General features: G+C 42.9%; 1 protein-coding gene across 1 annotated transcript in view; it reads right to left on the bottom strand.

Moving 5' to 3' along the window:
- LOC147632868 (prohibitin-1, mitochondrial-like) overlaps nucleotides 1-11,215 on the bottom strand; it is a 28,130-nt gene extending 16,915 nt beyond the window's left edge. The window contains exon 1 of the mRNA XM_086807759.1: nucleotides 10,764-11,215. Coding sequence (XP_086663885.1) covers nucleotides 10,764-10,940 — 177 coding nt within the window. The 5' untranslated portion in view covers nucleotides 10,941-11,215. The remainder of the gene's footprint in view (nucleotides 1-10,763) is intronic.
- Nucleotides 11,216-20,892: the final 9,677 nt, after the last annotated feature.

Here is a 20,892-nt window from a genome sequence, read left to right as displayed (position 1 = left end):
CAAACTGTCAGCTGTGGTGGCTGTGCGCCTGTTTTCCAGTCAGGCGCCTATCATCCATCAACCGGCTTCATCAACTGACGGCTGTGGTGGCTGTGCGCCTGTTTCCAGTCAGCAAAACCCTTTTCTCTTGCAAACAACGGTGGTGTACACTCTCTTCATAACAGGCTGCTCCTCCACACAGCAGCCAGGTCTCTATCCTCCCTTGCAAGTGGATGCTTCTTCTCTCACAGCAGGCGGCTGTACCCCTTTGTGGTGGTGCTTGTCTTGATAGTTCTACACAAGGCAACTATTTCTTCCATCAATCCTCTACAAGTAAGTGAATTTCAGATTTCAATAAAGTATTCTATGTTTAAATCTGATAAGGGATTCATCCCGCTCGGCCAACACCCGTTCGGTGCCGGGTTGTCCAAGCTATATTGGCGAACCTCGGTCCAAAGGTGCGGAGATCGGGAGAGCCATGCGTTAGTACGAGAGCGCCTGTCTGTGCGTGGTCTCGGAACACCAGTGAGGCGCTCTCCGCGGAGTCCAGTGAAAGCACAGGACCGTAGAGATTGGACCACACTAGTGGTCGTTCTGTTTCGAGCTTCTACATCGAAATTCGAGCCTATTTGTTTGGTACTGTTTTCATATGTACATGGACATTATCTGGTTCTTGGAACCCATGGAGCATTGTATTTATTAAATACTCCCAATAAATATATCATATATTGAGGGGGGGGTCAGCCCGTTCCGGCCCCAGTGCTGGTGTCCATCTTTCCATTTCATTTCATTTCAATTTCAAGTTGTATTAAGTTGTCCATTTCAAATTTGTGGTTTTAAAGTTGTGCTATTAAGCGTGTGGGTGTCCAACGGAGTCTTTCCCACTTGACGGGATCGGTTTCATTGGTATCAGAGCACGGTTGTTTCCCTCTTCCTAGTGGGGAAACGAACATGTGTACTGGACATCCCACTTTTAGCAAACTTTAAACACAATGGACAGCCAAGGCAACCCTTTGGAAGTACCAAATTCGAGGGGTCCATCTAGTGCCTCTCGTGGGTCTGATGCCCTGCGAGGTAGACACAAGCCCCTTGAAAGGGTTATTGATAGTGAATCAAAGGGTCAACTGTCTCCAGGAAAGACAGTTATGCTTGAACAAGAGCCTGATGCTATGAGGGCTGAAATGGAACATATGAGAAAACTTTTGCAAGCTCAAGAGCAAGAGTTAAAGTTTTTACATGAAGATCCCCATCTACAAAGTGCTATTGAAGCCAGGAAGGCTGATGCTATGGTAGATGTAACTTTTGAATCAATGGCTCGTGAAGTGGGCAAGAAACCAAGGGAGTTGGCACTTGCCTATCTCCTTCGCAAAGGTGATATCAAAGAGGGGGATGACGGAGAGCTGAAATTTAGAAATCCACCTCGTTTGAAGCATGGAGATCCCGCATCTCAAAGGCTGAAATCTTTTATGCAAAAGGAAGAGGTGACAGTCACCTCTCGACATGCATCCTCTCCACAAGGCACAAAGCCTGATAGATATATGTATGCCAGTGCTCATGGAGGGCATGAAAGTCACATGCATGCAAGACATGTATCTCATGGTGACAGGTCTACTTCCAGAAAAATTTTGCCTTCTGAGTTGTCTCATGGAGAGACCATGCCATATGCAGGTAAGTCACATGCATCTGAGTTTCGAGTTCGTGGAGCACATGCCACCGTGCCCCATGAAGCTTCTATGACGGCCCATGGAGCCCATGCAGACAGGGCTACCCCGTTGGATAAGGGGAAAAGAAAAAGAGAAGACCATGAGCCTCATGCCAGGAAGCTCAAGGAATTCAAAGCAGGTGATAAATCTGTCAAATTTGATGTTTTTCATGGTGAACATGATGCTTCTAAGGTGTTAGCATTTGTGGCACAGTTCGACATTGCTTTTAGCGATGAGGATTTCACAGAAAAGTCAAAGGTGCGCCATGCTAGCATGTTTTTAAAAGGGACTGCTGCCCATTGGTGGATCACTGAAAAGATCACCAAGGATCCCATTTCTACTTGGAAGGAATTCAAAGATAGATTTTATGCTCAGTTCTTGCCACCCAATGCAGAGCAAACTCTCACTCAAAAGTGGGACAGGCTGGAACAAAAAGATAATGAGAGTGTGCAACAGTATGTTAACAAATTCTAGAAAGTGTTGCTGGAAGTGACTCCCTTCATGCAAATCACTGAAGATGAAAGAAAGAGGAAGTTTCGTTCTGGACTGCAACCAGCATATAGATCGGGTATTGAATTGCACCCGAAACATACGTTGCAACAACTCACAGCTTCTGCCCTTGCTACGGAGCAATTGGTACTCAAGATCAAGTAGGATCAAGGAGGTTCCAAGGGGAAGGACAAGGCTGTCCCAAATCAGCAAAAGGGTGGACAGCCACCTAAAAAGAACTTCCGGGAGCCCTACAAGGGTGGTAAAGCTGAAAATAACACATCTAAAGAACAGGGCCCAAGAAAGAACAAATTCGGCTTAACCCCGGAGCAAAGAGAGCAATATGCCAAGGATGGAAAATGCTTTTCTTGTAGTAGCAAAGACCACATGTTTCGGCAATGCCCAGATCGCAAATCAAAGCACGAGGACAAGCACACCAAAGCTAATGTACATGCAATTCCTGATGTGCAAGGAAATACAGGTCATGATGCAAAAGAGCGTATGGTTTGCAAGGCTTGGGGGCAAATCAAGGATCAGCCCGCACTCTTCATGTTTGATGACTGTGCAACTGACAATTTGTCACGATTGTGACTAACTCTCTTAATCTCTCCTTAATTATTCATTAATCCCTTATTAACTGAAAGGACACCTGTGAAGGGTCACACCCTTACACATGGGTCACTATCAAAGGACATGTCTATTCATTAAAAGGCACACCCCTAAGTCCAAAGGACATAACCGTTGACTCAAGAGCCACACCCCTTCCCAGGGATGTGTCTCTTCACTTGTAACCTTTCGGCCTCTATTTAAGAAAGGCCCTTGTCTCAATGCAAACAATCTCAATCTTTCTATCAGCATTTGTCTTATGTTTGTTAATTAAGTCTTAATCATGTTAATAAAGCTATAAAAGCTTTACAGTGGTATCAGAGCAAACTTTTTTCCGCCCTGTGAGATGCCCAAACCCTAACCCTAAAATCAGTCCAAACCCTAACCCTAAAATCAGCCTGCCCAAACCCTAAAATTGGGTGTAGCAAGTGTTGAATGGAAGAGCAGGAGAGAATGCCCCATTTAATTCTACCCAATTTTGCCAATTTTGCTTGATTAAGCATTTTCCCAATTTTCTATCAAAAAAAAACGATGGAATCAGAGAAGCAGAGAAGCAGAAATTCACATCAAAGTGCTTGTAGTATGCCTGTGTTCTACTGGAGGCCTCATCGCATCTTTTCGGGCTGCATTTCTCTCCACGCAGGGTCGCCACCCTTCGATCTTACCTCTTCACGTTTTTTTTAAAAAAACGCAACGTTTCACATAAAAAAACAATAAAACCAATAGCCTTATGATTTAAGGCTTATACTAAGCCTTATTACACGTGGCTTTACCAGCCACGTAAAGCAGCCAGCACCTAACGGCCAGCGCCAGCGCAAGGAAACCCAGCCGCCGACCAGCGCATACAAAAAAAAAAGAATGGGAGAACCCGACGTGAAGCCGCCGGCCAGCGATTATTAAAACCAAAAAAAAAAATTCAAAGGAGCACCTCACGACCAGCAATCAACACATTTCAAAAAAAAAAAACCCACCTGCGGTCTATGATGGTGTTCTCCGCGGTGTGACGGCTACCTTGGTGCTTCCTCTCCAACAATACTATGGCAACCTACTTCAGGTGTGATCTTTCCATCTTCTTGGGTATACATATTTCACCTCAAGTGGAGTATTAACATATCAGCAACCTGCCATTTATTCTTTTTGGGCTCTCCACTCTTCCGGGGCCAATACCTTTTTTTTTAAAGGGATCACGGCTTATGGCAGAGGAAACCTATGACTTCAGTTATTTACAGGATACACCCTCTCAGTCCATAGTGCCCTCTCCTACCCGTGTTTCTCCACCAGTCCCAGCCCCTGTTCCAGTGAGTGCGCCCCCTTATGTCCAGCCCACTCATTACCGAATACAGATAGCCACACCGACTTCTCACCTCCGAGAATTCGACGTGTGGGTGATACGTGTTCGCACTTCTGCACAAGATCTGGATCACTATTGTTTTATGCTCAGGCGTCATCCTTATCTGGGTGCGATTCTACCCGAGTGTAGCATCATCTTTCATGAATATTGCACTTATTCTGAAGACATTTATCCATCTTCATTCACGGTGCGCCCCTCTACACCGGAGTATACACCCTTGACACCTGTAGCTGTCCCTACTCCTGTACCTTCTTCTCCAGTTGCAGACTCTCATGAGAGCCCAGTACCAGAGGATCGTCCTTACTATACTGGATGGTCTATAGCCGCTTCACCAGTACGTAGCCTCCCTTCTCGGGATTTACAGATGCCGCACCCTCCAGCCGATGGTTCTTACTAGAGCCCAGCGGCGTGATCAGCAACAAAAACCCCCTGAGCCTCATCATCTGGAAGCCTCTACATCAACATCTCCTCTCATGGCAGAACCTGTTGATATACCAGCCCCTCCGGAATGGCAGTCAGCGTTACAGCAACTCCAACAACAGTTCCACCAGCAACTCCAAGAGTCTATGGCATCCTTGGCCTCTCAGATCCAGCAGCTTCACACGGATCGCCAATCCAACACAAGTTCTGTGCCAGCAGCAAATGTTTCAGCAACAGTACCAGCAGACGAAGACGTCATTCCTTCCGAGGTAGAAGGTGACGATCTTAAAACTCTTTATCGTCTTTTACAAGCCAGTAAAACAAAGAAATTGGAAATTAAACCCCCTGACTCTTATGGTGGTCAGCGCAATAAGCGCATCTTAGACCAATGGCTCTACAAACTGCAGTTATACTTTGAATCCATGACCCTTTCTGATTCCAAAAAGGTGATTTTTGCGGTATCCCTTCTCAAAGACACTGCTTTATTATGGTGGCAACGACGACAGCACTCTGGAAAAACGGTTACAACGTGGGAAAAATTCGAGCGGGTCCTCCGTAAGCAGTTCATACCTGCCAATGCGGATTTCCAAGCCCGTACTCGCTTACGCCATTTGGACCAAACTGGTTCCTTGGCCTCTTATATCTCCCAGTTCACCAACTTGATACTGGAGATTGATTCTTTGTCCCCAGCGGACGAACTTCATGCCTTCGTTGAAGGGCTTAACCCCACACTGCGTGCCGATGTCCAAAAATATAACCCTGTCGATCTTGCCGATGCCATACGATATGCCGAGCGTGTTGCAGACATTAATTCTCGAAATTCGGCCTCTTTCGGTCGAACTAATGACTTTCAGAAAGCCAGTGGATCTCGTATGAGCCGAGACAGTCGTAGAGAGTCATCTGGCTCTTCTAACTCCCGGCCTAATCCTCAATGGAATAATTCTCAACAACCTCGCCGATCAGAAGGATCGTCCTCTTTTCGGTTCCGACGTCCTAACTCCTTCCAACCACGCAGTTCGGATCGTGGACAGGACCAAAGACGTGACCAATCTTGCAATCCTCGTCCTTCTACTGTTTCTTCTAGACGGGATCCCCCATGGTATAGTATCTTGTTTTCATTGCGAGATCTTGTGTATAGAGAAGAGTTACAGGCCTCTCTCTCTCTCCTTCTCTTGTGCTGTCTATTTTCTGCACTCTACTTGCTCTTGTGGTCTCAGATTTTGTTATCATCTCCGCTGCGTATTTTGACAAATGGATCCTCAAAGATCCAAGCCGTTAAGGATTGGCCGGAAATCTATTAATGAGAAATGCAGTTTTCTTAGTTTATGCTCATACTATAGGAGGTTCATATTTCACTTTGCAATTAAGATGCATAGGTATTGGCGGTAAGCTTATGGGAAGTCATGAGCAAGGCATAACAAAAAGTGCATTAAAAATGGTGAGTACTAAGATTTTATTGTCATGAGAGATTAGCCAATTTTTTGATTCGTTGCATGTCAACACAACATGTAAATACACCACATCTAGGGTGGATTTTCCCGTAAGTGTGAAACGGTGTATGTCTCCCATCCTTCATGCATGCCAATTATTGTATCCAAAAGAGTCACATCCTACCTACTAATGAGTCACAATTGTTGCCTTTCCGATCTTGGAGGGTTAGGGGGGGCAGAGAGTTCTATGACCCCAGGTTCCCATAGGTGGAATACAACCTTCACCTATGAGTCCTATGCCTTCCCATAGGCAAAATACAACCCTCACCTGAGATATGTATCCATAGGCTGCAACAAGCTAGGATTGAACCGAATACCTCTTGTTCAAAAAGTTCAATCAACAACCACAGTCTCACACATAGTCAACCTATCAACTGGCGAGGGTGGACCCAATTCTGACTCTTGTGAACGTTTTCTAATCGTGCATTTCTCAATTAGGGTGGATATATGCAAGTGCTTCATAAAAATACACTAACCATCATGATGGCCTTCAAAAACTAGTCAAAAAAAGAAATTGAGTTCTGCTTTGAAAATAGATTTCTTATTATCCTTTGGGGCAAGGAACCCACGTCCGGTACAGACCCGGACAGCAAGGTAACAGCAGATCCACAACACTGCACTCAATCTCTAAAATTATTGTTGGAACTTTGGCAGCAAGTCCTACAACAGTGACACCAATGTTAAACTCCTTCACCAAAGCTTACACCTTAAAACTCCTTTGGACAAAGCTGGTGTCGAGATACATCAAGAAACTCTTGACTAAATCTTTACATATACTAACTCCAGCTTACATCGTAAAACACCTTACATCTATAAACTCCTTGACCAAATCTTTACAAATACAAACTCCATATCCAAAGTGTTGTAAACATAGTTGGAACCGGACGCGTTCGATTGAAGATTCCAGACGTATGATACGTTGGATATCATACGCGTATGGAAAACAGTTTCAGACGTGGCCTTTTTTGGGGAAAAAAACGACGTGCCCGATAAAGTTGTGTTAAACAATTCTGGCTGGAGTCGTACGTCGTGTCGCTGTCATCTGTGGGTGCGCTTCTCGACAAAGGTGCCGCTCTCGACAATTGAAGTTGCAGCCTTGCAGGCTGCAGCCACAGCCTCCACCTCCTACGGTCCTACTATCCAAGTCCTCATTCTTCAGGCAAGTGCGTGTTGGTGGCTGGCCCTCTCATCATCCTTCCCATGGGCAATCACCAAAGCTGAAGGCTTGGAAGTTGAAGGAGACGTGCGTTGAAACGCAGCTCCTTGCACGTTGCAAGTTGCAACCACAACTCCCACGCACGCGGGCTGGTCCCTAGCCAAAAATTCCTTGTCATATACCGGGTATCTTCCTTGAATTGCAAAGTTCTTATGACTGTCAAACGCAATAGCACGTCCTTGCCCAAACCTCCCAAACTGTCTCGGGACTCTACAGAGAATTCTCTGTCTGTGTGACTGTGTCTCCCTCAACTTTTAACTTTCAAGTTCTCTACATTTCAATGTTCATGATTTCAGCCTTCATATTCTATAATTTCTATCGAAGTTGATTTGTTTCTTGACTCAATTGTCCTCTCTTTGTGCATACAGAGTCCAGGACTCCAGACCACAATCTTCACTTGCCCAAATGGGAAGAAAGCGTGGAGCTGAATGGGAGTTTGTGGACGCAGTCAAGCCCTTGGGAAAGGGACAATACACATGCAAATGCAAGTATTGCCCGCATCAATGGGATGGAGGACCGCTCCGTATAAGGGCGCACATGCTTGGGTTGTCAGGCTTGGGGGTTGACAAGTGTACCAATCCACCCCAAAATGTCAGAGATGCTTGCCGAAGGTTGCATGCAAAGGCGGAGGTGATTGATTTGAAAGCAATGGTTGATGCAAAGGTGGCTGATTTGGGGGCTGCTAGTTATGTAAATATTGATGCAGAGGGGGCAGAATTTGTTGATTTGGGGGCTGCAAGTGCAAGTGCATCATCAGGTCAGCCTTTGCAAAAGAAACAAAAGGTGTCCAAGGGAGCTTTGGCTGCAGCATGGGAGTCACAGGCAAGAAAAGATGCATACATTGCTCTCCGTCGTTTTTTCTTTGCAGAGGACATTCCTCATTGGAAGGTGAGGAGTCCTTATCTTTTGGACATGGTTCAGGCGATTGGGAAAGTTGGACCTACCTTTAAGCCTCCAACATACAGAGCTTTGCGTACTACGGAGTTAAATAATGAAGTGGTTTGCATAGAGCAGGAGTTGCTAGACCTTCAAGAGAAGTGGAAAAAATATGGTTGCAGCATTGTGTGTGATGGTTGGTCTGACACTCGATGTCGGCCTATCATCAATGTGATGGTGTCATGCATATATGGCTCTGTGTTTTTGAAGGCAGTGGATACAAGTGGGCAGTACAAGTCACGGGAGTACATTTTTGAGATATTGAAGGGTGCAATTCAAGTTGTTGGCCCTGATAATGTGGTGCAGGTATGTATGGACAATGCCTCTAATTGTGTGCGAGCAGGAGAATTAGTGGAGCAAGAGTGGCCCCATATTTTCTACACTAGGTGTACATGCCATTGCCTTGACCTCCTATTTGAGGACATTGGACAGCTTGCATGGGTGAAGCCAGTGTTGGCACATGCCACTAAGGTTGTGACATTTGTTACACGGAAGCACACTGTGTTGGCATTGTATAGGATTTTCAGCAAAAAGGAATTGGTGAAACCTGCACAGACTCGGTTTGCCTACATGTTTATCATGTTAGCAAACTTGTTGGATGAGAGGGTATACAATGGATTGCGCCGCATGCTTGTCAGTGATGAATATTGCAGGAAGAAGGTGTCACGCACTGTGAAAGCACAAGAGGTGTCTTCTATTGTTTTGGGCTCTTCATTTTGGCAGGATGCTAGGGTCATTGTGAAGATTTGTGCACCTATTTTGAAGATCCTTCGCCTTGCTGACAGGGAAGGGGCCACCATGGGGCTTGTGTATGAGCTTACTGATCGAATGGTGGAGAAGATACAAAGTGTAGAAGGGGTTGAGTCCTCTAAGTTGGCAGACATCAAAGCCTTGTGTGTTAATAGGTGGGATATGATGCACTCTCCATTGCATGCAGCTGCTTTTGTTCTCCATCCTATTTGGAGAGAGAAAAATCCTGATTCTGACGAGGAGGTACATGATGGGCTGATGGATGTTATGGAACGATTCACAAAGTTTGATGTTGAAAAGCAGGGCATATTATGTGATGAGCTGGATATTTATAAGTAAATGGCAGGCACATTTGCTCGTGCCATTGCAAAGGATCAAAAGAGGATGCATCAAGGGGTGAAATGGTGGGAGACATTTGGGGCACACACCAAAATTGCAGCAATTGGCTCTTCGAGTGCTCTCGCAGGGCACATGTGCTTCTCCTTGTGAGGAAGCAACAACCGAGGATGTTAGTGAAGACTCTGTTGAGGATGATGAGGATAAGGAGGATGAGGATGAGGAGGAAGAGGAAGTTGCTGGCATTGATGAGGATGAGGATGACTAGCCTTCAGTATGTGGATGATGAGGATGCATCATGTGTGTGACATGAAGGCTGCAGCCTGAGACTTGAACATGCTAGCCAGTGGCACTGGGCACTGGGCACTGGGCAGGCTACAGCTACTTTATGAGTCATCATTTGTGATGCATTTTGGTGTTTGATCATTGATGTTTTGGTGTGGGCCCTAGGACCTAGGCTGTAGCCTGGGCCCTGTAGCTATTTCTTTGAAGTTTCATATTTTTGTTGTAGCTAGTAGGCTGTAGCTACTATTTCAAAATTCATGTTGAACTGTTTGAACTTTGAAGTTGAACTTTGAACTTTGAACATCAGTAACCAGTTGGAACTTGGAAGTTTGAACTTGGAAATTGGAATTTGGAAGTACTAAAGTGTCTCTGAAGTTTAAATGTGTGCAAATTAAATTGTATATTTTCTTGTCTTTTTTCATGGAAATTAGGGTCACGTATGGTTCAGCCCCAGGGGCTGAACCATACTCCAATCATACTTCCGTACACGTATGCGTTTGCCGTATGGTCCCGTATGGAAAAAACTATGGTTGTAAACCGTACATCAAAGAGATCTTCAGCTAAAGTTTACATCGCAAAATATCTTACACGTTCCTTTCTTTGCATCAATGAACTACTTAACCAAAGCTTACATTATTGAACTCCCTCACAAAGCCTATACCGGTAAAACTCCTTGGTGAAATCTTCCATCATTAAATTCCTCAAATAAAGCTTTCAACATAAATGATTGAAAATGATAGTCAGGAAGGCCACATCTGATAAACTTCCAAAAACTTAAAAAATGCAGATGTTTGCCCAGCAGTTGTACATGTATCTTCAAATTCAGTAAAACTTCAAAAATGCAGATGTTTTCCCAGCAGTTGTACATGTATCTTCAAATTCAGTAGTGCAGCAAGTTCTGACATAGCTGATCATACATTATTCCCACCCCATATACAACATTAACAATAATCAGAGAAAACACTCAACAAAAAACCCAACCTTCCCATGGGATGCGCTAGTGACAAAAACTAGCCCTAATCACACCTAGTCAAGTGAAACTATTCAGAGACGTTACCCCTAGTCGACCGTCCAATTAACCCTTAACAGAAAGGCTAGTCAGATAACCTAACACTCCTCAGACAGAGCTGTTAACCATAACTAACCCTCATTAGCCTGATTAACACCATTCAGAGAATCTATTCACCTAATCAAAGACGGACCTTATCACGGATGCCCTCGATTCGATTGAAGACGATGGCGCGGTGACCTCCTTCGACGTTGTAGAGACTGTTAGCAGCTGCGTAGAGACCCACGCCGCCCAGCACCGCGACTTTGGCAATGTTCAACAGGGGCCCCGCGTTGGGGACCCTCGGATTACGCATGTTGTTAAAATTCATGGCAACACAGGCGGAAAAAAACCAGTTGCACACAGTAAGTCGCAGACTCGCGGCACTTCCTTGGGCTTTCTGTTGCACCAGACAAACGAAGGGCAAGGGTTTAGGGTTCTGGTTCCCTTGCTTTAAATAGCAGATCCAAAAATAAGGATAGTTTTCATTTCATTTTGATTGAAAAGCAGCTTCCGGCCGGACAAAGCTGGGCCAATCTGAATTTGGGAGAAGGAGAGTGTCATTCGCAAACTGATATGGAAGCATACCCATAGTTTTCAAAAGGTGAGTGGAAAAGGATACCAAGGCCTCCCAAGAGGAGTGAGTGTGGATGTACATGATATGGAGTCAAAGTGGGCACCACTTCTCTCGATGCTTTAAATACTCAAGGGCTAATAGATTTTCAACATACCCCTTGAACATACTTGATATATAGGTTTTCAATAGAGGCTAAGATCAAGGTCATTATTGACTTGCCTCTTCCAAGGAACTTCAAGGGAGCTCATATCACTTGAGATTTGCATCTAGAGTTGATTAGGGTGTGTAGAAATGAATTAAACTCATCATCTTAGCATGCCAGAAAGCAAGAAAGAGATTAATACTAATGATAATGCTAATGACAAAAGTGAAGCATAATGACAAGGCAAGATGTTCAGCTCAAAAGCTAATATATTTGATCCATTCGATAGAGTGCTTTTTTATAGGCTTTAGTATATCTCCTTTAGCCATTAATCATGGTCCATAAGCTTGCTTAAGCATCCCCTAATCTTTTCTAGATTTGAGCACCACCTCCCTTGAAGTGGGCACCCACTTGTCTTCTATTCCCACTTCTTCTTCTAGGTGCCTACTTTTAGCCTCCACATGGGCTCACATGGGCTAGCCATTCCACCTTTTCCTTATTTGGGCTCCCTTTGACCCTTTGAAAACCATAGTTTATGACTTATGCACAGGTACCTCGTAGGCTACAATGTTAGCTTAAAGCCTGTAGTTTTACACAAGAGTAGGAATACAATGATTGGGTATAAACACAAGGTGAGAAAGGTGCCCTCTTCTATCAACTAGAAGAGTCTTTCCGATGATTGGTCTCCTTCTTGGAAAACCCCTTCATTTGGCTCTTCTTTCATCGTGATGTTTACTTGATTGTTGCTTGGAGTCTTCTTCTTGCTTTAACAATCTTTCTCTATGTGGCCTGGCTCACCACAAAAGTTGCACTTCACTCTAGCTCTTGGTCCTTTGGTGAAGAAAGCTTTCTCTTCCTATTGTGAGGGGGTACCCCCCACTTTAACTTTGAGTCTCTTTTCTTCCTTGATCAAGGCTCCTTTGATGTCGGTGAAGGTCAAGTTAGGTCGGTTCTTCAAGCTAGCTACCAATGGGCTTAATGATGCTTCTAAGGTCATGCTCTTGATAAGGATTGATATGGCATGTATGGCATCCTCCTCGTCCAGTGGAGAACCAACATATGCAAGGTGTTGCATATGTTGGTTCTAAGGTCATGCTCTTGATAAGGATTGATATGGCATGTATGGCATCCTCCTCGTCCAGTGGAGAACCAACATATGCAAGGTGTTGCATAACACTTTTCATTATATTTAGATGTGCTTGGTAACTCACTCTCTTTGATGTCTAGCGTGAAAAACTAAAATTTTAGACTTATTCTGGAGTTCTTTTGTTTAGCACCAAATAGCTTCTCTAGTTCATCACATGCTCCTTTAGAGTTAGCTTGTGATGCAATGTGATGGATGAACTATCACCTAGCCCTAATGTAATATTGGCTAGAGCTCTCTCATCCCTATTGTAATATTGGCTAGAGCCTCTCATCCAAAATCTTTTATCTTCTCCTTCTAATCCTAGATATTTCTCCCTTCCACGTACTCTTCCCCAAAGCCCATCTTTTATAAGAATAAATTTGACTTTTACTTGCCATGTATGGAAACCTTCACCATTAAATTTATCTACTATGAGTGGATTTGACATGGTGTCCTTATAGGAAGGTCTTTGCAATGGGGTTACCCAAAGCTAGGGTCTTGGAGTTATACATTTGATGATATTAACACTTCTCAAATTCAAAAACTAGAGAGTGATTTGAGGTACTAAACTAAGGGGCAAATTAGTTTTGATGATGCACAAGTGTTTAGCAGCACCCCAATGGTAGAGTAGAACCCTCAATGGCTCAAATTGGTTGTAACAAGGTAATTAGCACTAATTAGCCTGTTAACAAAGAAATTTTTTTTGCTAACATAGCAGAGAATGATTTGACAATTAAAGCTTTGTATGTACTCAACAATCCAATGTACAAACATCCTCCAAAGATCCTCCATGACATAACTATTGAATCCATGAACTAAGAACTTGCAAGAATGATATGCAAAATCTGAACTTTTTAACCTTTTAGGTTAGAATTTTTGATACCTACTATTGCAACCTTCCATTGATGAGTGTATCAGCTCCAACTTGTGCTTCTTTGAGAAGAATGAACTAAAAAATGCTTGATTCTTGATGATTTGGAGCTTGACAAAAGAGGAAAAAAACTGCTTGATTAAGAAAACTAATCGTTATCTAACCTATTCCATGGTGCATAGCTACTCAAGGGATGATAGGTGGCTCTGATACTAACTTGAGATTTGCATCTAGAGTTGATTAGGGTGTGTAGAAATGAATTAAACTCATCATCTTAGCATGCTAGAAAGAAAGAAAGAGATAAACACTAATGACTGCTAATGATAAAAGTGAAGCATAATGACGAGATAAGAGGTTTAGCTCAAAAGCTCGTATATTTGATCCATTAGATAAAGTACCTTTTTATAGGCTTTGGTACATCTCCCTCAGCCATCTCCATTAGCCATTAATCACGGCCCAAAAGCTTGCTTAAGCATCCCCTAATGTTTTCTAGATTTGAGCACCATCTCCCTTGAAGCACCCACTTGGCTTCCATTCCCACTTCTTATAGGCACCTACTTTTAGCCTCCTCATGGGCTAGCCATTCCACCTTTTTCTCATTCTTTGGACTCATGTCATTTCGGCGTATTCAAGAGACTTGCCATTACCTGTAAGCGTATGCATGTACCTTCATAGATGTACGATTGTACCTTAAAAAGCGAACGTCCATTCCCTTCCAAGTGAACGACACATTTACTAAGACACACCTGTACCAACTTTAACGTACACCCGCTCTTTGCCATATCCATGGCCGTACCTTTCCAACTAGCCTGTTCCTCCCATAAGTGAACGGTCATACCTTTACCAGCGTATGCACATTCCCTTCTAGATTTATGATAGTGCCAACTTTAGTGTATGCCCGTACCTTCCACTAAGCCACACCCGTACCTTCATATATGTACGATCGTACCTTATTTAAGAAAAAAAAGGTTAGAAATGCAAGCAAGAGTGGGCTATGGTGGATCAAACACAAGAATCAACATAATTAGCAAGTAATTAGAGGATGATTAAGATGAGATTAGTGAACAATTAATCTAATAAGATAATGTAGGCATGGATACTCAAAAACTAGCAATTTCTCATTAGGCTAATGCCTCAATTTATAAGTTTTACATCCACAAGATGCCAAACATCTAATCCCACTGATTTCTCCTTGATTTGTGCCACCTCCCCTACATCTAGGGGCACCTTTTCCTGGAATCTTTCCACACCCCTATATTCACTCATGTTACCCTTGATTCTCTCATCATCAGTAGATTCTTCTCACCTTTTCACTGCTACCCGCTCAATTACTGACTCCCTTTGACGATCTCTAACTAAGGGCTTGTTCCTACACACACCCATTCACTTGCATATTTCAACACCTCCCCTCAAGTGAATAATTCTAGCACACCTGGACCCTATACCAAGTTTCCCTCTTACTTGGTAGCCCATGACCAATGCCTCAAGTCCCTAGCTCATAGTTCTTAACACTCTCTCTCTATGTGTCCAAGGCTACTACAAGTGCCCGTGACATACATCTACCACATTGCATACATCATCACTGGCTCAGAGGTGGTTTTACTCATTTGGGTTAGGTTACATTGGGTTGTGGGGTTTCTCTCTCTTTGTCTCTCAAAAAAGATGTCCTGACTCCTGTAGACCTCCCGCATAGATTTGGGTTTGCATTGCATGACACAAGATAAACATCAAAAGCACAAAAGATCTGTCAACAATTCCGGGGCCATGAGCACAAAAGATCTGTCAACAATTCATTGAAATATGTTGCTCACATGGAGCAAGAGCTGAAGGTCAAGCTCATGGCCCCAGCCATGAAAGAAGAAGAACATCTCTTTTCAAGAGGAGGATCAACATCGAGAAGAAGAGCTAGACGAAGCATTGAAGGAAGACATGGACGCGTGAAGAGAAGCTGCCACAACAAGAAGACTGAAGACAAGAGAAGATGTGAGGCTCTAAGAAGTGAGGAGCCATGTGAAAATCTGTAAAGGAAAAAAGAGAGAAATCCCACAACCCAATGTATCCTGCCTCATAGGATTATTCACTTGAGGGGAGGTGTTGAAATATACAAGTGAATGGGTGTGTGTGGGAACAAGCCCTTAGCAAGAGGTTATAAAAGAGAATGTGTAAATGAGTGAGAAGCAGTGAAAAGGTGAGAGGTATCTATTGGGAGAGAATAAAGGGTAGCATGAGAAGATTTAGGATGTGTGGAGATATTCTGGGAAAAAGTGAAGAGGTGGAGAGAATCAAGCAAAAGAGGTGGAGTGAATCAAGGAAAAATCAGTGGGATTAGATGCTTGGCATCTTGTGGATGTAAACTCTATAAACTGAGCGATTGGCCTAATGAGAATTTGCTGGTTTTTTATTATCCATGCCTACATTCAGCTAATCTTATCTTAATCATCGTCTAATCACTTTGTTAATGATGTTGATTCTTGCATTTGATAGACCATAGTGTTGAAATATAGAAGTGAATAGGGTGTGTGTGGGAACAAGCTCTTGGATAGAGGCTGTAAAAGAGGAGATGTAATTGTGAAAGAACCTGTGAAAAGGTTAGGAGAATCTACTGGGAGAGAATAATGGGTAGCATGAGGGAATTTAGGAGTGTGGAGATATTCTGGGAGATATTCAGGGAAAAGAGAAGAGGTGGAGAGAATCAGGCAAGAGGTGGAGATATTCAGGGAGTGAATCATGGAGAAATCAAGGGGATTTGATGCTTGATGTAAACACTATAAATTGAGGCATAGCCCTAATGAGAATTTGCTGGTTTTTGAGTATCCATGCCTACATTAATCTATCTGCTAATTATTCACTAATTACGTCTTAATCATTTCTTAATCACTTTGTTAATCATGTTGATTCTAGTGTTTGATCCACCATAGCTCATCATTATGCTCAAATTTCAACATGGTATCAGAGCCATGCCTAGAATCAATCATATTTATGAGCCCATTAGTTAATTAATGAGGATTAGTAGATAATTAGCAAAAAAATCAATTTTTTAGTAAGCTTTCACTTCTCCCCTTCACCCCCAGCCAGTGGAGGGTCTCTAGCATCTAGCACACATCAAATTAGGGCAAAATCTTCTAGCCATAGCTAGCTAAGCTCCTTAGCTTCAAGCCTATCTACTCCACGCAGCAAACCGCCGGCGGAAGCACCAGATTTTCGCAGATTTCTAGGCGCCGTTTTTCTGAAGTAGAATGAAGATTGCTCTTTGCTCAGTTCAAATGTCTTCAATTCCTCTTAGCACAAAGGGTAATCAAGCATGCTCTACAAGCTGGTGAAGACAGAAATCAATTTCATCAAGTCTACAGAGAGATCAAAGCTCTTCATCAAATCTGCAGGTGACTTTGGTAAAACAGAGATTAAGCTTTAATTATTTGGTCAAATCTTGTGTTTCTTGGCTTAATCCTCTACTAGACTCATTGCTATTGATGCCTTTGAAAGCATTTGAGCTCATTTGAAGTGGAAGGCATCAGATCTGGGCTCCCCGCATACTCTGTTTTCTGCACACAAACCAGAGCATTAATTTGCTAATCAGTGATTAATCAGTGCTAATAACTGTACTTTGGTGCAATTGAGGGTTCAAATTAACCATTAGGTATCTGATACAGATCCCTATAACTTCAGATTTCAAATCGGAGTTGGTTTGACACTCTAACCATCCTGTACAAATTGGCTACCCTTAATTTAGTGTAATTTCTGGGAAAATTGTGCTGATAAAATTGTGAAAATCATCATTTTGCATTCAACCCTTGGTTAATGCCTGTAAATCTCATTCAAATACAAGATTATTCACAGCCAGAATTGCATTTGGAATGTGCATGAGAATGAATGCTATACGCATTATGTATTGGGCACATTTTATCAGTGTAAAAATGGGAACAGACACTGCCCTTGTCCAGATTAAGGCAAGAGGTAAGACCTCCCGCATAAATTTGGGTTTGCATTGCATAATGACACAAGATGAACATAAAAAGCCCAAAGGAACTGTCAGCAAAACATTGAAACATGTTGCTCACATGGAGCAAAATGACCTGACAGACGAGCTCATGGCCCCAGCCATGAAAGAAGAAGAATATCTCTTCCCAAGAAGAGGATCCACACCGAGAAGAAGACCTGAAGGAAGACATGGACACGAGAAGAGAAGCTACCACAAGAAGAGAAGCTGCCCCGAGAAGACTGGAAGAAGAGACGAACGCGTGGAGAGATGCTGCCACGACAAGAAGACTGAAGACAAGAGAAGATGTGAGGCTCCAAAGAGTGAGGAGCCATGTGAAAATCTCTGAGAGAAAGAGAGAGAGAGACCCCACAACCCAATGTAACCTGCCCCAACAAAGTAAAACCACCTCTGAGCCACCGATGATGTAGGCCACGTGGTAGATGTATGTGTGGGCACTTTAGTCAAGGTCGCGGGCACTTATAGTAGCCTTGGACACATAGAGAGAGAGAGTGTCAAGGACTATGGAGTTTAGGGACTTGAGGCACTGGTCGCGGACTGTCAAGTAAGAAAGAAACTTGATATAGGGTCCAGGTGTGCTGAGATAACTTGAGGGGAGGAGTAGACACTGGTCGCGGACTGCCAAGTAAGGGGAGGCAAACTTGGTATAGGGTCTAGGTGTGCTAGGATTATTCACTTGAGGGGAGGTGTTGAAATATACAAGTGAATAGGGTGTGTGTGGGAACAAGCTCTTGGATAGAGGCTGTAAAAGAGGAGATGTAATTGTGAAAGAACCTGTGAAAAGGTTAGGAGAATCTACTGGGAGAGAATAATGGGTAGCATGAGGGAATTTAGGAGTGTGGAGATATTCTGGGAGATATTCAGGGAAAAGAGAAGAGGTGGAGAGAATCAGGCAAGAGGTGGAGATATTCAGGGAGTGAATCATGGAGAAATCAAGGGGATTTGATGCTTGATGTAAACACTATAAATTGAGGCATAGCCCTAATGAGAATTTGCTGGTTTTTGAGTATCCATGCCTACATTAATCTATCTGCTAATTATTCACTAATTACGTCTTAATCATTTCTTAATCACTTTGTTAATCATGTTGATTCTAGTGTTTGATCCACCATAGCTCATCATTATGCTCAAATTTCAACACATAGCTCATCACATTGCTGCGAGTTTAATTGGTCAACCCTCACAAAATCTTAGGATAAAGATCCCTTCTATAAGAAGAACATACATAACTCATTATCAGAGAATAATTCATTCATTTTCTTAGCACATAATTATCCAAATCAGAGCGAATTTCCATATGAACATTCCCGAGAATTTCAGTTATGCAGGTTCTCAATTTGTCATTCCTTAATTAGATTCACTGGGTCAAAGGTCAACAGCAACAATCTGTCAGCACAATCCACTAATCTCATAGTGATCTGCTGAAGGTCATAATCGTCTTCCGGTTACTAACATCATCATTGGGGTTCTCCCCATTCATCCTCATTGTGGCATTGTTCAACTTATCTTCTTTCAACCAGAATTCAAAAATCATCATCTTTAAATCAGAATCCAAATCAATTCATTAATTCTCCACCAGAATTCAAAAATCATATCAACCAGCATTCGAATTCATCATCTGGATAGCATTTTTGCTTTATAACTTCAAGGTCTTAGATTTACTCGTATATATTGTCAGTAAAGAGCTGTAGATATACCCATGGTATATACGGGTAGTCATGGTCCTTGGAGCTATAAGGTAAATACCATCATATCTAGGCCTCAAGCAAGTCAGGGATTCCACACAATTGCAGTACTTATATCTGAAGACCCAATTTCCAATTTATGAATCTTCATTCTGAATATCAATTTGTATGAATTTCATCACACAATTACAATCTTTTATTAGTACTTTATAAATTTTTGACATTTCTTGCTTCTCGGTTGATCCACTTTAGCCAATTGGCTCTCATACAAGCTGAAAGATCACTGCCCCCTCCGCACAATGAATTTGGGGGTGCTAGCAGCAGAAGTAGCACTTCTTGGGGAGGGCAGAGCCTCTCACTCAGGGCCTAGCCCACGGATATTTGGACAAGAGACTAATCCCTCGGTTCTTCCAAAACCAAACCCGGAAAAACATCCCTCGCCCAGAAAGCACGGGTGATTCCTCCAGGAAAATTTATTCTAACGTAGACAAGAGTCTTAACTAACCAAACTGATCCGACCGAACCTGTAAGTCACATGGTTAGATCAAGGAAGAGACTTGTACTTGGATCATAGAGGCCAACGCTTTTTTCCTTATCTCAAGAGGCACAGCCGTTGATTCTTTTCCATAGAACAAGGGTTATTCGGGATTTTACATCAACTATTGTAACATAACAGAATTGAGTCTCATTTTAGGGATCCATCAGTCCAGCCTAACCCCATGGGTTAGCCAACTGCCCACCAACCATCGTAGTGATGGGATCCATTTAGAAATTTAGTTATGTTTTGCCCCGGGTACCAGGGAAAAGAGTTCCCAGGCCACCTAGCTGGCGCTTCAAGCAAACTTCAAGATAGTCACACCACTTACACATTCAATATAAAATTGCCTGCTTCACAGATTCAGTTGTCTTTAAAACAATCTTTTAATGAAACCATAGTATCACTGATCATAATCCTCCAAAATATCTAGATTGAATGCTAATTTCCAATCATTCCTTCATCGGTATACCTATGGCATCATTGGCAACCAGAATGCTCACCACCTGTCCACTCAGGGGCCTTTTCAATAGTTCCTAGCTCATAGTACCCGACAATAATATAATCACATAAATCAGCAAGATCAACCAACAGATCCATATATAAAAGAGCCATCCGTTTGAGGACCAGCAAGGCCAATCAACTAGATCCATGCCCGAGTTCAGAAAAGAACTCTAAGTCCTTGTTCCATTTTCTTCCTCGACGCACACGTGGGTATCTTCGGGGCAACCCAGAGCCCGAGCACCGTATGGTTAGCACCCTCTAAGCTCCTTCGCAGGTCACCTAGCACTTCACTCATAGCCCGATTCCTTGGTCCTTCATCCACCATACTAGAAGCTCACCATTTAAATCAAACCGACGCTAGTCAAGACCTCGGCCGACCTTGCTACTACGCGAGACGTCCTCTATTGACTCTCTGTCAGCTGTTGCAACTTTATCACTTAGGTCTCTTTATGACCTCATTCACCATATGGTCAAAATGCTTCCCTAGCATTCTTGACATAAAACAGTCATTTAAAAAGAGGTTTTTATAAATACAGTTTCTAACAAACTCTCATCTTTCCACATTGTTCTACATTATTTCTCGTTATTCCACATTCTTCTACATCAATTCACATTGCTTATTCCACATCCAGTCATATGTATTCCCATCGTCCTTTATCCATTCTCATCCAATCACATCATATTATATCTCATCAAATCTATCCACATCTATCCTCATCACATCACGTCACATCCATCCACATCACATCTCATCAAATCTATCCACGTCCATCCACATCACATCTCATCCATTCACATCTATCCAGGTCCACATTAGATCTATCCATGTCACAACTATCCACATAA

Source organism: Cibotium barometz, chromosome 13, assembly GCF_041138505.1.
Source record: "Cibotium barometz isolate CiBa-2024 chromosome 13, ASM4113850v1, whole genome shotgun sequence".
Classification (NCBI taxonomy): Eukaryota; Viridiplantae; Streptophyta; class Polypodiopsida; order Cyatheales; family Cibotiaceae; genus Cibotium; species Cibotium barometz.
This window is presented reverse-complemented; position numbering and strand designations above follow the sequence as displayed.